At 30.4% G+C, this 15,577-nt stretch overlaps 3 protein-coding genes across 3 annotated transcripts; 2 read left to right on the top strand and 1 right to left on the bottom strand.

Moving 5' to 3' along the window:
- Positions 1 to 455: 455 nt before the first annotated feature.
- On the top strand, positions 456 to 8,148 carry LOC103572624 (uncharacterized). The gene is made up of 11 exons (XM_053739581.1): positions 456 to 829; positions 1,296 to 1,395; positions 1,485 to 1,733; positions 1,825 to 3,443; positions 4,089 to 4,355; positions 4,524 to 4,823; positions 4,906 to 5,305; positions 6,287 to 6,537; positions 6,774 to 7,040; positions 7,221 to 7,520; positions 7,600 to 8,148. Exons 4-11 carry the CDS (start codon positions 3,195 to 3,197, stop codon positions 7,999 to 8,001), a joined length of 2,436 nt encoding a protein of 811 aa, XP_053595556.1. The 5' UTR covers positions 456 to 829; positions 1,296 to 1,395; positions 1,485 to 1,733; positions 1,825 to 3,194; the 3' UTR covers positions 8,002 to 8,148.
- A 295-nt stretch (positions 8,149 to 8,443) lies between these two features.
- On the top strand, positions 8,444 to 10,468 carry LOC103572625 (putative ankyrin repeat protein RF_0381). Its single transcript, XM_008551295.3, has one exon. It carries the CDS (start codon positions 8,775 to 8,777, stop codon positions 10,443 to 10,445), a length of 1,671 nt encoding a protein of 556 aa, XP_008549517.1. The 5' UTR covers positions 8,444 to 8,774; the 3' UTR covers positions 10,446 to 10,468.
- A 135-nt stretch (positions 10,469 to 10,603) lies between these two features.
- LOC103572608 (neurogenic locus notch homolog protein 2) lies at positions 10,604 to 14,518 on the bottom strand. Its single transcript, XM_008551261.1, has 11 exons — positions 14,363 to 14,518; positions 13,989 to 14,079; positions 13,422 to 13,673; positions 13,139 to 13,345; positions 12,527 to 12,772; positions 12,157 to 12,405; positions 11,859 to 11,993; positions 11,660 to 11,794; positions 11,302 to 11,550; positions 10,970 to 11,218; positions 10,604 to 10,882 (listed from the first exon to the last, which is right to left on the bottom strand). Exons 1-11 carry the CDS (start codon positions 14,468 to 14,470, stop codon positions 10,626 to 10,628), a joined length of 2,178 nt encoding a protein of 725 aa, XP_008549483.1. The 5' UTR covers positions 14,471 to 14,518; the 3' UTR covers positions 10,604 to 10,625.
- Between the last annotated feature and the right edge of the window lie 1,059 nt (positions 14,519 to 15,577).

Below are 15,577 nucleotides of genomic sequence, written 5' to 3'. Positions count from 1 at the left end.
CACTTTCATGGAATTTTTTAAAAATGAATTTTTTTATACGGGCTATACAAATTTGGATTTTCCAATTTTAACAATATTCCGACTCTCCTTAATTAGTTCCATTGAAACTTTTTGGAGTGATAAATTAGTAAAATTTATAGTCTTCGATATGAACAAAAAAAACCAGACATTAAAAAGTGTATCACTATTGTAATAGGTAGAGAATATAATTATAATCTGACTCATTGAAAATTATATTGAAAAACAAGAGATATAAAATTTATAAATTTTTTAGTCATCAAACTATAAAACGAATATTTTTAGATGATTGAAAACGTTATCAGTACAGCACTCTTTCTCACAAACACTGTTTTATATAAATATATATATATATATATATATATATAGTTCTACCTGTATAGATTAATGAGGTGGGCAATTAAATACTTCTAAGTTTAACGAGGTCAGTGGTTACAAGAACGCTCATGCTATCGACATTACTATCTAGAGTATAAGACATCAAATTATCAATCCCTGTGGTCTTATAAAAGTATTGTTTTATCTACTGTCTGACAAATCACGGTTTTATACAAAAAAAATGATATAATTTTACTTGAAACGTCGGAATTTGAATCATAGTAAATTTAGTGTGGCTGCAAGACAAGCGCTTTGATCGATTGTGGTATTTGTTGTTGATTGAAAAAAATATATGAAAAAAAAATCAAAAATGAAGAGTAAAATTTTTTTAAAAGTTATCATAGTAATTCAAGTAAACTTTCTAGCTGCTTATAATTTAACAAATATTTGTGAACATGAAAAACGTCTTCAGTGCGCAATTTATGGATCCAAAGTGAGCATTAGTAACGACATTTTAATTTTTATTCCTATTTTTTTTTTTCATTTCCTAATAAATAAAATGTTGTGATCGATAAAATACTTAGGCAAAAAATATTTGGCCAAAAAGCCGAAATCGTTGAATTTTATCGAAAGATACCGAAAACACACTAAAATTCTATTATTCTTCAGAAGCAGGCCAAAAATTGGTCGATAAATTGATTCGGCGGATTTTTGGCCTTAATATATATATATATATATATATATATAGTTTCTTTTTCAAGTAAAATTATAAAGAGAATTTTCAAGTCTTTTTCGGCTAAATTCCGAACTTGTGTTCACTACCTGAGCCGTTTTGTCGACCACTTTTCGGCCGAGAAAAAATTTTATTTCTTTTTTTTTTGGCTTAAAATTATGTTACCTCAGTAGTCAATATTAAGAAAACATTATTTCCAACTAAATTGTTTTATATTTTTAAAAAGTGTCACCCTCATTCGTTACAACCATGCTGTCAACCGAATAATGTCTGCAAAAAACAAGGATGGGGAGCCTATAGCGATACTTATTTTTGTCGTTATTCAGGTATCGTTAACGTAAACTAGTTTAGAAATTATAAACATCTTAATAATTTCATTATAAAATTTGTTTTAAATTTTTTACTGCAATTTCAGGAAAGCTGAAAGAATTTTGTCAACGCAATTCAGATTGCTTAGAAATTGATTTCGCCGAATGCTCTGTTAACAAAATATGTGAGTGTCAGGATAATTATATTGAAGTGGCGGGTAAAATATGTGCGCCTCTTTTGGGTGGATTTTGCATAAAAGATACTGACTGTGTGCCCACTTATTCTGCATGCATTAGTAATAAATGCACATGTCTACATAGATTTATGTCTCAATCGATTTATCGATGTATTCCAAGTAAGTTAGAAAAATAAAAAAAATTAACATTTTTTGCAATAAGCAACAATCAATAACTATATTAATAAATCACTGGATTTTATCATTTTAGCTCCATTGGGACTGCCATGTGAAAATACTAAAGATTGTCAACCGAGGGAACATATAATTTGTTCTTCTGATAAAGTATGTTCTTGTAGAGAAAATTATGTCATAAGAAATGGTGCAACATGTGCACCACTTTTGAAAGAATATTGTTGGAATGATGAAAATTGTGTGCCCGATCATTCTATTTGTATCAATAGTACATGTATATGCAAACCTAATTACTCTTCAATATCTAATTACAAATGTATACTGAATTAGTAAAATAACTTATATTGGTATTAAAATTTATAGCCTAAAACTAGAACTGATACTAGAGATTAGTTTTATGCCGAAATACAAATCAAGGGTATGCCATATTTTAAGTTTTTGTTATATTTCTAAAAAATCTGTTTCTTGCATTATTTTTGAAAAAAATTTTTTCTACACTTCTATGAAAAATGAGTACATTACACTCCAAGGGAGGAAAACATGGAATTCAAATCCACGTGGGTAATTGCTTAACTGAGCCGAAGGCGATCTGCATCTGAAAGTTTAAACTTTTGCCTCCGTTTTTCGGAAAGAATGGCGTATGCCCGAATTTTTGTCATTTATACTTTCATTTTAAATAAGCGACTTTCTTCCGTCTAAACAGGTCAAGAATTTAAACTTTCAGTGCGGGTATGATGGAAAATCATTTTTTGAATCATCTTTCCATGAAAAATAAAATTCCCAATTGAAAATAGTTACAAACCATTATTTTCATTATATAAAATCAAAATCAGTGAAGAAAAAATATTAGACTGAAGTTCTTTTCGTAACTTTTTCGAAGTATCCTATTATGTCCCGAAAAAAATAGCTAAATTGAAATTATTGTAACATGATAACAAGTTCATGAACAATTAGATATAAGCAAAAATGAACATAATATAACTTATTTAATATGCACCATTTATTCATTTGAATTTACATTGATTACGTAACACACGAGGCGTTATTATGAATTATGCAGTATCATTTCAATTTATTGCGCGTGTTAGAGCCTTGCACCTTGATAAGTTGTCTGTGTTATCTACTCAATCATTTTCTATCCGCTCTTCAGATTGTGACATTGAAAATATAGAAAAAAAAAATCTATAAATTATAAATAATTATAGTTAACAAGTGGTATTTAGATAATCATGTCTGAGAGTCATAATAATATTTACTTTATTAGAAACAAGGAACTATAGACATAATCTGACTTGTCATTGACGCGGAAGCATAAAACTACTTCAATTAAAAGTTCCATAGCATACAGTTGTTAGTTTTTGTTAGTGATCTGTGCATTGCATTATTAGCTGTAATAAATAAAATTTTTTAACAATACGTATAACTTGAGAAAATTTTAAATTAAAAATGGCCCAACCTGAGTGGCTGACAGCGCGATTTTTGGAACGCGTACTACGAAATGCAGATAAAGATGATTCGATTTCGGTAACTGAAATTTCAGTGACAAATGCAACTAATAAAGGTGACAATTACACAAGTGATATGTTCCGGGTTACTTTTGAATTAATTCGCAATGAAACCGGTATGAGAATTTCGAAGAAAAATTCGATTATTGTAAAAGCTGCTCTTAGTTCTGAAGGAATCCACAAAGATCTAGTAAGTATTTCAAGATGAAAAATGTGTCTCAGCTAGTTTTTAGGTCTCTTCGATGGCACCCATAAAACCTCGTAAAAACTCAATCTATAAGAATTTCTGAGGAAGACACTTCAGAAGACGTTTTGAAGTTATAGAAATCTTCGAATGAGACTGTTGGATTTTTGGACTAATCATGTACATTTATGGAGCAAATAAAAAAATTTTTTTTTATTATTTGAAACGTACTTGGTGTTTTTGTTTTATGAGAAAAATTATTTAAGGGAACATTAGTATTAAATATTAATGCCTTCATTTAACACAGCATGTACTATATTATTAGCAAAACGATACCTATCACTCTATCGAATAGCAGAGTAATACTCGACAAATTGAGGTCAAGTTTGAAATATAAAAGTTCTAAAATATTTTTCTAAACAGGTATATCACAAGAGGTTAGGCGCGATCTAGTGGCGAGCATGGAACTACTCCCACTGCTGCTGCCTAGCATCAGTGAATTTCCCTTCCTCTCAACATACATATATATATATATATATATATATATAATGTAAAAACTTTGAGACCCCGAGATACTTTAATTTTTCGCCTCGCGTAGATAATAAAATAATAGAAAAATCGTTATTAATTTAATATAACTAATATTTTTAGATCGAGGATGCCAAAATATTTGAAAATGAAATAAAAATGATGACATCGACCTTGAAAGATATGGAATCAGTGTTGAAGGATACTAAACTTGGGGGACGATGTTATTATGCTCAGCTTAAAGATCCTACGTTATTAGTAATCGAAGATTTGGCGCCATTAGGTTTTCGTATGGCCGATCGTCAACTTGGTCTTGACCTTCAACACTGCACTCTGGCGTTACAGCGATTGGCTAAATTTCATGCAAGTTCCGTGCTGGTTTGTGAAAATGTTAGTGTCGTTTATTTTGACTATATTGTAGAAAGACATTTAGTTGGATTCCATTAACTCAGAACTTCCCCTCAATATTAACCCCCACTATGAGTTACGCTGTCTCCCACCCCATTCATGTAGGTATAATAGCGCTCGATATTAATGTTTATGTTTATTTTTATTTAGAAGCCTAAGTACAAAAAAGATCATAGCAAAGGAATGTTTTCTAGTGACTTTCCACCCGACGCTGCTAAATTTTTTACGGATTCAATAAATTCTATGGTAAAAGCAGCTGAAACATGGTCAGAATTGAGTGTAGAATGCAGAGAAAAATTAAGAAAGTTGTCGAATACTCTTTTTCCTAAAGCATGTGAAATAGCTAAACTCAATGAATCGGAATTCAATGTATTAAACCATGGCGATTACTGGGTCAATAATATGTTGTTCAAATACAACGACAGAGGGAATGTTGTGGATCATGTTTTTGTAAGCTAAAGTCTATAATTAACTCAAATAAACTTAAAATCGCTAGAGTCAAAAACTAATAGTTTGCATTTAATTTTCTTAGGTTGATTTTCAAATGTGCAATTACGGGACCCCTGCTATAGATCTTCAGTATTTCTTTAATACAAGTGCTTCTGAAGAAGTGTTGGCACTTCATAAAGATTCTCTATTTGATGAATATGTAAAAGTTCTTTCTACGACAATGAAAAATATCGGATGCAAAACTTGCCCTCCTAGTCTCAGTTACATAAAAAATATATTTAGTGAACTCGAAATTATTGGTTTAGTAGTAGCCTGCACAGCTCTTCCAATCATGATGACTGATAAGAGTCAAGCGAAAGATCATGAAGAATTGGTGAATACGAGTGCTGCTGATTTCAATGCAGATGCTTACAAAAACAAAGCTTATCAATTAAAAATAGTACCACGGCTTCTGGAATGGAATGCTCGTGGAATACTGGATCTTTGAACTGAACTTCTTTACGAAATATTTAGAAACTGATACTTTTTTTGAAAAGAATGTATAAGATAACGTTCGTTAACCAGCTAACTAGGCTCAAGATTTGAATGGTTCTGAAGGTCAATAGAATAAAATAATAAAAAAAAAATTAAATAAATAAAACTAATTGCAATAATAAATAATAACAAAAATAAATGGCCTTCAAATAATTGAAAAAATTATTAGTTGCAAAAAAAATATTTTATAAAACGATTGTACATATTTCTAATCAAATAGATAAATAAAACACTCATAGTAATGTTTACACGGCTATAAAAATATTAAATTTAGTAAATAATTGGTAGTAGATTAATAAGTAAAAAGCATATTATAGCAAGCATTCCATCACAGTCAGTTATTAGTTTTTCTGAGCAGATGAAAAATTATTTTATAAATTTAATTTTTCCAAAAATTATTTTACCCGCTTTCATGACACTTAAATACCACAATAATAGATGACTATTTATACATCCTTAATGACACATTAATAGTGAATAATGGCGATTATTTGAATGAACGTATGTTGATTGCGCAACCCATTATGACGCGAAGCACTTGACTTTGATATAAGTTACAAAGTATTATTTTAATTTATTGCATGTCAAGTGAAGCCTTGCGCGTTGACAAGTTGTCATCGCGATCTATGTAATAATTTTCTATTTACACTTAGGACTTTAGCATTAAGGAATAAAATGAGAGGCATTTAAAAATTATTTTTAAGATGAATATGACTTTTGATTGTCATCGTCTTATTGACTTTATGTTTAAAAAATTGAGTTAAATAATTATTTAACTCTTGAGTAACAGACACGGAAGAAGAATCAATCTAGTTCAACGATACATTTCTTCGAATGCAGTCATTACTAGTTGCCGTTATTGTCCACTGAGTATTGAATTTACTAATTATATAGAATAAATAATTAATAATAATTTTAATAAAAATAAAAAATGACTCCGCCAGCGTGGATAACTGCACAATTTATAGAAAACGTACTGAAAAATGCAGATAAAAATGATTCAATTTCAGTTAACAATATTTTGGTAAATATTGCGACTAAGAAAGGTGATAATTATACTAGTGACATGTACCGTGTTAATTTTGAATCAACGCGAATTGAAGCTGGCAGAAAAATACACAGAAAAAGTTCACTTATTGTAAAAGTTGCTTTTACTACTGAACAAATACACAAAGAATTAGTAAGTGCTAATTAAAATTTTGAACTTTTTAATTAATCCGGATTTTCAAATAATTCATCAATTTTTTGATTATTCCAAAAATAAGAATTATTCGTAAATTACAAGTGAGAAAATTTTAAGATCACAATTCAAACCAAATTTCGTTTTGGATCACATAATGTGATAACTTGCGAATAATTTGAAATTTTGATTTCAAAATAATTATATTTAAAATTTTATTGAATAATGATTTTTAGATCGAGGATGCCAATATATGTGACAACGAAATAAATATGATGACGTTAACTTTGAAAGAAATGGAATCAGCACTAAAAGACACGAAATTGTGCGGCCGATGTTATTATACTCAAGAAAAAAATCCCCCGATTTTAGTTCTTGAAGATTTGGCGCCCTTGGGATTTATCATGGTTGATCGGCAAGCACGTCTTGATCTCCAACACTCGACTCTGGCGATACGCAGATTAGCTAAGTTTCATGCAAGCTCTGTCCTGGTTTGTGAAAATGTTAGTTATGTATAATTTTATTTTCTTAGACGTACACTGCAAAATATTGGGCTGTGAATTAAGAGTGGCTACGGCTTTTATTTCAATCCGCATTCACTCCGAAAATTTTTCAGTCTAAACACAATTGAATAATATAACGAAGTTATTTACTAATGAATATGTAATTTTTTTGTTAAATAGAAACCTAAATATAAAGATTTCTATACCAGAGGAATGTTTTCTGTTGGTTTTCCGCCTGAATTAGAAAAATTTTTCACGAATGGAACGAAAGCTATTGCTAAAGTAGCAGAGTCCTGGCCAGAATTGAGTAATGATTGCAAAGAAAAACTTAGAAAATTGGGAGATAGGGGTTATTTAAAAGCATGTGAAATAGGAAATTTGAGGGAATCTGAATTCAATGTAATAAATCACGGCGACTATTGGATAAACAATATGCTGTTCAAATACGATGACAAAGGCAATGTAATCGACCATATTTTTGTAAGTTTAATTTTGGATTAAACATAAAGACATTAAATATAAACTGCTCTAAATTGATAAATGCAATAAATTATTTAAGGTTGATTTTCAACTTTGTGTTTACGGAACGCCTGCATTAGATCTTCAGTATTTTTTCAATACGAGTCCTTCTGAAGAAGTATTGATATTTCATAAAAATTATCTTATTGAAGAATACGTTAAAATTCTTTCTACGACAATGATAAATATTGGGTGTAAAACTTGTCCTCCTAGTCTTGATTATATACAGAAAGTCTTGAAGGAGAGAAATTTCATTGGTTTCGTAGTATCCAGTGTTTGCCTCCCGCTCATACTAATTGATAAGAGCCAGGCACAAGGTCTCGATGAAATAATGAGCAGCGACGAAGCTGAATTTAATCCTAATGCATATAAAAATGAAGCTTATAAAAAAATAATGATACGGAGGCTCCAAGAGTGGACTGCTCTCGGATTATTCGATTAATAATCATACGAATATTTGATTATATGCTGCAACAACCAATGCTAAAGATATCGTCACTTTACCTACAAAAAAAAATTATGCAATTATTTAGCTTTAGAATTAATTGGCATTATAAAAAATTTTAAAATAAAATCATTTAAAATCATATTTGGGTTTATTTATTAAACCGGGTGATTAAAATTTTATGTCATAAATATACAAAATAAATATTAAGCGCAAATATTAAATTTTTTTACGCACAGGCAAGAAATTATAAAATATTTACCTACATTATTTATTGCCGCACTGATAGAAGGATTTCTTAATATTCAAAAAAATTTCTTCGTATTTTATAAATCGTTGCTTAAATATTGAGAAATCCTTCTGTTAGTGCGAACATTGTGTTTAAATCTGCAAATTTGTATAATTCCTCGTGCTCTCCATTCTGCCTTAAAGCTTAAACTCAACAGATGGGCAACATTCATACGCATGCGCATTATCGATTCTACAGGAGTCATTCGCTATAGACTATAGCTGACGAATCTGAATTAAGGCAATCTTAGGTTAGTAGTAATTGCAAGGGTCGACAATACTAACAAAACTTCCGTATCTTAAATTTCTAATTACGTTTTTTAAATTTATGGAATTAGAATGATGAAAATTTTCCGAAGTGAATAATTTTTTTTAAAAGTGAAAATACTTAAACAAAATTTAAATGGCAGTGACTTCATAAATAATCATTACTTGTTTATCCAACCTTAAAAAACATAATATTTATTATATTCAATTAAAAAATGGCGGATTGTGAAGAGCTTCATAAAAATTTACTGACATCGATTCGTAATAATGACTTAAATGAATTTTTAAATGTCATTCCATCAAATGCACTTTTATCATCCTCTTTTGGATACAAATTGCTCTGCACTGCTCTAGAATACCAGCAAACAGAAATCGTGATATTTTTATTGGAAAATAAGGTACCAGTAAATACCGTCACTCAAAATGGCAGCCTATCAGCACTGCACCTCGCAGTGATAGGCAACAATTTGAAAATAATTGAAATGCTTTTGGCGAAAAAAGCATCAATTGAAGCCAGAGCAGATATTGTAAGACACCATGACTGTTTGAAGCCCATGTACACATTTTATCATCAAGATGGATACACGCCTCTGCATTTGGCCGTTGAAAAAGGTAATTTTGATATAATAAATCTACTACTAAAATCCGGCGCAGACGTCAATTCCAAAACAAAAGAAGACTTGACACCCATTCATATTGCTGCTATTATGGGCACTGGAGTAATTTTGAAATTACTTGTTAATCACGGTGCAAGTATGGACGTAAAATATTCACGGACGAGAAGAGGAACTTATTCTTACAGTAAACGCAATGGCAAAATATATGAAGGCTACTATTCATATTCCGAAGGGTTTTCTCTACTGCACAGTGCAATCGAAAATAACAATAATGATGTTATCAAAACACTACTAAATTTGAAATTTGACGTTAATGTTGAAGATGCATTTGGTACGACACCTCTGATGATTGCAGCCGGCAAAACAAATTTCCACATTGTTAGATCACTGCTGGATCAAAATGCAAATTTGCATAATATTGATTACGATGGAAAAATGACGATACATTACTTATTTATGAATCGATCAATACAGTTGAGAAGAACATGTGATAGAGAAAAAAATTATATAAGAAATAAAATTGCGCTGATTACTCTGTTAATAAGAAATGACGCTAATTGTGACGCAGAAATTAATGGGATTCGCTTAACGGCTCTTCATTTGGCTGCTTATTACTCGTATCGCGAAGCTGTTGAATTATTGGTTAATTATGGTGTGAATGTTGGTGTACAAACAAATTTCAATGGTAGGAATTACACGGCACTTGAACTTGCTCATGGAGTTTTTAAGACACATGATTTTTTAAAGGCTGAAAAAATTTTTCTGGGCGATTGTTTTCACACTGAACAATGCTGCCGTTATGAAGAACGCGAAGCGACTCTTGTTGTTTTGATAAAACATGTTATGAAGATGAGAGCGCTGGGTGTTGAAGTTTGTAAACAGGATTTGGATTTAATTTACAAGGAATACCGAAATCATTATGATAAGTTCGATAATGTGTTAAGTGAAGAAGTTGATAGAATGAGAAATGAATTTTTTTGTGATAGTTATGTAAGCTTTTATGATATTGTTGTTAAGGATATTGCTAAGCTGGCAATGTATGCAAGGAATAAAAATATCTTTGTGGACAATGATACTTATCGAAATAAATTCCCTAACTTTTACAATATGGCATCTAGTAGGTTTAATCGTGCGCTTAAGAAAAAACAGTGGCTTGATAAGTGCGATCATGTATATTTTATTTTTAGAAGTGTTTTTAAACTACCGGATTATTGTGTAAAGAAAATATTCTCTTATCTATCGCGTGATGATGTGAGAAATTTTTATTAAAAAATATATTGTATCACAAAAAACTCTTTTCTGACCATAGTTTTTAAGATATTCTAAATAAAAAATTGTACAATAAATTTTGAATTGTTGTATTAAAAAATTTACATAAAAGTAACAAGTATTGACTGTATTTAACATAAAGTTTTTACTGGATACTTAACATTGATATTCCTTAAGTGATTACTCGCTAGGCATGCATAAGTTATTGGCTACTGCTGTAAAGCCCTGCTTGCATTGACACTTGAAATCTTCACAAACTGTATTTTGTATCTTACATTGATGATCCCCCAAACAACTCCCCCCTATGATTGGCAAACAAGTTGACCTGTTTTCTGCAAAATTATTTGGTCTACAAGTACATATTTTGTCTTCCGAACACTGACTGTGCCATGGTTCACCACAATCAACATTGTTTTCGCATTGGTATACCGAACTTACTAAATTTTAAAAAAAATAATTTCATTATTATTAATACCAGCTCAATTATTTTAAAAATAACGAATTCAAAAATTATTTTGGCTTACTTCTTACACACTGAGTGTCAGAAACAGGTGCATAGTTTTTTTTGCATTGACATTTATTATTAATACATTCCATAACATCCGAAAGACAGTCAATATCAGATCGACAATAACTTCCAATCATCGGGGCACATGTTGAGTTTCTTAATGCATAATGATCTTCATCACAAACACATACTTTTTCATTCGAACATATTCCATTATTGATGAATTGACAGTCTGAACGTGTCTGACACGGTTTTCCCAATAACGCTTTAATAAAGATATTAATAAAAAAATAATGTATGAAAAATTTTTTTGAATAGAGTGAATTTTTTAATTTGAATAATTATTACTTGGCACACATTTTTTATTTGATTGAGATATATAGTTAGGTCGACATTGACAGCGATTCTCAGTACAAACCGAATTAACAGCAGCGCAATCTGCATCCATTAAACAGTAACCATTTATAAGTGGCGCGCATTTTGAATTATTTAATGCAATAAAATTTGATTCACAAATACATTTATTAACTTTTGAACATTGTGAATGGCTTATGATCTTGCAGCCAAAAGTGGAAGAACAAGAAGAAGCTGTGAGTGCTAAACAGTGAATAAATTATATTAAATTAGGAATGTCAAAGAATAAAAATTAATTGTCAATAGCTGACCGAAATCACAGTTTATTTAAAATATACTAAATAAAATTCACCATATTGTGGTAAACAAACTGTTTCATTCAATTCGATATAACCATCTTGACAAACACATTTACGAAAACCTGAACATTTCGCATGTTCTACTAGTTCACAATCTGCATCGATATTACAGATTCTTTCTAGTGGTCCTGAAAGAAATCTCAATTTTAATCAGAAAAACCTAAATAATGTTATTTTTCAAACACTACTTACTTGGCAGCATTACACAGGTATCTGAATTCAACGGTATGTAGTTTGAGGCACAAACACATTTATAATCCATCGAACATACTGCATTACGAATTAGTAGACAGTCCGTATGATAACTGCAAGGCAATCCTATTTCCACTTGAAAAAAAAAAAGAAAAAAATAGGACCATTAACCTAAAAAACTTCAAAAATATTTCATGCCTGCAGACTGATGGAATTAACTCTTTAACGGTTGGAAGTCTCGAAAAGTTTCCGTGTGTGTCAAGTGGGGAGAGCAAAAAGTTACTAGGAAACAACTTACTAGGAATACATTTATCGTTCGATATTTTCAGAAAATGTTGTTTACATTTGCATTCATTTTTCGTGCAAACGGAATTTTCGGAATAACAATCTTCATCATTCGTACAGAATCCACCTATAACCGGTAAACATGTTGTTTTGTTGAATTGTTTATATCCACTTTTACAAATACATCGACTGTTTGAGGAACAGATACCAAATGGTATTTGACCGCAATCAGAATCTGTTTGACAGGACTCCTGTAACTGGGCTAATAACAAGCAAAAATAGTGTTATATTCCCAATCGGACATAGCTTATCAGGAGCAGAATAAAATACTAATGGAAATCGTCCGACCAACTATTTCAAAAGGACAATTTAAAAGAACTTACCTGGTAAGCACTTGAATGCGTAATAAACATGATTAGGCTTACATTGACATACATTATTAATACAAAGCGAATTGTCGATTGCACAAGGTTCATTGTCTTGACAAACTTGGTTAAGATATGGTGCACACAATGTTGTGCTTATTGGAAAAAAGTGATCATTACAGATGCATTTCCGATTCTTATTACATGTTGCATGTTCAATTGAATTACACCGTCCATTGTTATCACAAAACCCACTCAACTCAACTACATAATTAAGAAAGAAAAGATGTATTAAACTATCGATCTACACTGAAAAATTCATTTATGCGCATAAGTCCCAATCATGTCGCCTGCGCATACCGTTTACTATGGGACACTTGTAAATTTTGTACCAGTTTTCTTATAGTCCGGTGTTACAATGGACCCATAGTAAAATTTGTTGGAAATTTTCACAGTGTAGTTTTTTATAATTGCACATTTATAATGATTACATTTAATACGAATGACGAAATTTATTTTGTCATGTAAATGTTTACGATCAAAATCATAAAAATTAAACTGGTGTTCTTTATTTCAGCTGACTCACCTCCTCTATTTTATGTAGCAAATGTTTGAATAGTAAATACTTACTCCGTACGCATTGGGTATTGAATTTCGGATAATACTCAGGCTTGCATCGACATTTATTGTTAATGCAAAGAGAATTAATGGGTATACAATCATTAGCTGTCAAACAAAATCCGCCCAATAATGGTGTGCAAACTGTTTTATTGAAACAATTTGTATTATAGATGCTGTCACAATCTTTATGATGATTACAGGGGATTCCCTCTTCTTCTAAAATAAGGGAAACAAATAAATGAGTAATACGATAATAGTCGAAATTTGTTTTATTATGCAAAGAAATTCTCACTTCGCATGCACAAATTCTTGGTTATCGGTAGGTAGTCATCGCTACATTTACACTCATTATCAATACAGTGAGAATTATCTGGTGCACACGATTCATTTTTCCAACAGAATCCGCCCAATAATGGTAAACATGTCGTCTCATTTAACTGAACATTATTCGCTCTACAAACGCATTTTTTATCCTTTGAACATTTAGCATGACGTATTGCATCGCAGTCATTATCATTGATACAGGTCATTCTCAATCGCTTTACTATCATAAGAAAAATTAATTCAAAGTAGAAATTCATAGAATATGATCATAAGTTTTGAGATAAAATGAATAGTGTACCCGAAAGTCGGAACGTTTTTCGAGCAAGGAAAATAAAAAACCAAAATGAAAAGTAGATAATCTATTGGATCTAGATTTTTGAAATGTTTCAAATAGGTGCTAGTATATCAGTCAAAAAGTCTAGACCACCCCTAATTTCCGGAACTACCCTTAAGTAGTCAAATTACATGAATTTTTTCATTTTCATTGCGCAAAAAACGTCTCGATCTTCAAGTACAAAATAAATACTTAAAATACCATCTTTGATGCGCTCCAAAGAACTAGTTGATTTAGTTACTTTAACTAATACTTCTGTATAACGACACGAATACCCATCATCAGGATCACACTAAAAATTAAATACAGTATTAATAATTGATGATTTATTTATTTTAAGCTGCATTGCATCCACTAATAACATTTTCCCACTTTGTCATAAAAAAAATTCTATAATATATGAATCGTGTCCATATGTCAGCGTAACAAATTATTATCTTTTCAAATGCAAAAGTGTTAAAATTTTAGCTTTTATTGTATTTTTTGAAATATATATCAAATATTTACGAATAAGATATTGAACGTTTATTAGTATTCTAATACGGAGACGCATTTTTTTAAAATAAAATACTTACTTGGTGTACATTTGTGGGATTATCTTTACTTTCGGTGACAAAATTCCTGAATATTATGATGAATACGAAAATCCGGTAAATTTTTGTCACTAAAACAAAAATAGACATTTTAAAGTTTATATTATTTTGAATTAAAAAATTGAATGCAATAGTTGCTTTCAGAAGTTTCTTTTACGCGTCGTACTTAGCTATTAAAAGATATTTTCTGATGACTTGAATCGTCAGCAAAAAACTCAAAAATAAACAGTTATCGATAAAGGTTATTATTAAAACAATTATGTTTGTTCTAAAAAATTTTTATAGCTAGTAATTACGATTTTGAAGTTTTTTTATAATAGATAGACTATTTATTAATTACTCAATAAAAAAAATAAAATAACCTAAAGTGAACTTTTTTGACAATGAAATCAAATTAAACATTTTATAAATTATCAACAAAAAATATCCCAATAGCCATGGGTCTACAGCAGGTTCCCTTCAATTTGACGTCGGGATGTCAAATTCCGACTTTTTGACTTTTTACCACAATATGAATATGAATTGACGTCAACTATCTGCTGTCTCAATCTGAAGGCGTTGACCCCGAAAATTGTCATCTATTTGCTTTCAAATTGACAGCAAGTTGGTGTCATTTAACTTGGACGAAAATTTTTTGCAGTCAATTGTGGCAGTAAATTTACGTCAATTTGTCATCATTTTGACCATCAGAGTATATGAGGCTCAAGTACCATGACAAGGTAATAAAGATTTATCTTCGCATGGTAATAAAAATTACTTTCTTATCAATCAGACAATAATTTTATGGTAAAGTTGAAAATGATGTAAATTCCTGAATTATCAACTAGTAATTTATCAAATACAGATTTACCCGCATTCCTTATCGCTTACACTTTTCAAAAAAAAAAAAAATAGCTATAAATCTAATTATCTCTAATTATCACAAATACTTACCTAAAAGTATCAATTAACTTTATGACTTATCTTATCAAATTGTTATTTTTTCCCACACGAAAATAAACCTTTATCATTCTTTACTACATATTTTGCTATCTCTAAGATACATACTTTAGACGAATTCCGAAATTTGATACCTCGCATTACACAAATTTCACTATGGACTTGAAATTAAAAAATACCTCACTGTTTCTTATATAATTGCGCTGAAAATAATTCAGGTTGATATTGAGTGGATGTATATAGTACAGTTTTATATGT

The sequence above is a fragment of the Microplitis demolitor genome, chromosome 5 (genome assembly GCF_026212275.2).
Source record: "Microplitis demolitor isolate Queensland-Clemson2020A chromosome 5, iyMicDemo2.1a, whole genome shotgun sequence".
In the NCBI taxonomy this organism is placed as follows: domain Eukaryota; kingdom Metazoa; phylum Arthropoda; class Insecta; order Hymenoptera; family Braconidae; genus Microplitis; species Microplitis demolitor.
This window is presented reverse-complemented; position numbering and strand designations above follow the sequence as displayed.

Coding starts and splice junctions, on each gene's coding strand:
- LOC103572624 (XM_053739581.1), top strand. CDS start 3,195: ATGGCCCAACCTGAGTGGCTGACAGCGCGATTTTTGGAACGCGTACTA. Junction 5,306..6,286: donor TGCTCGTGGAATACTGGATC/TTTGAACTGAAC, acceptor AATAAAAATAAA/AAATGACTCCGCCAGCGTGG. Junction 7,041..7,220: donor CTGTCCTGGTTTGTGAAAAT/GTTAGTTATGTA, acceptor TTTGTTAAATAG/AAACCTAAATATAAAGATTT.
- LOC103572625 (XM_008551295.3), top strand. CDS start 8,775: ATGGCGGATTGTGAAGAGCTTCATAAAAATTTACTGACATCGATTCGT.
- LOC103572608 (XM_008551261.1), bottom strand. CDS start 14,470: ATGTCTATTTTTGTTTTAGTGACAAAAATTTACCGGATTTTCGTATTC. Junction 11,994..12,156: donor GAACGATAAATGTATTCCTA/GTAAGTTGTTTC, acceptor TTTTTTTTCAAG/TGGAAATAGGATTGCCTTGC. Junction 10,883..10,969: donor TGACACTCAGTGTGTAAGAA/GTAAGCCAAAAT, acceptor TTTAAAATTTAG/TAAGTTCGGTATACCAATGC.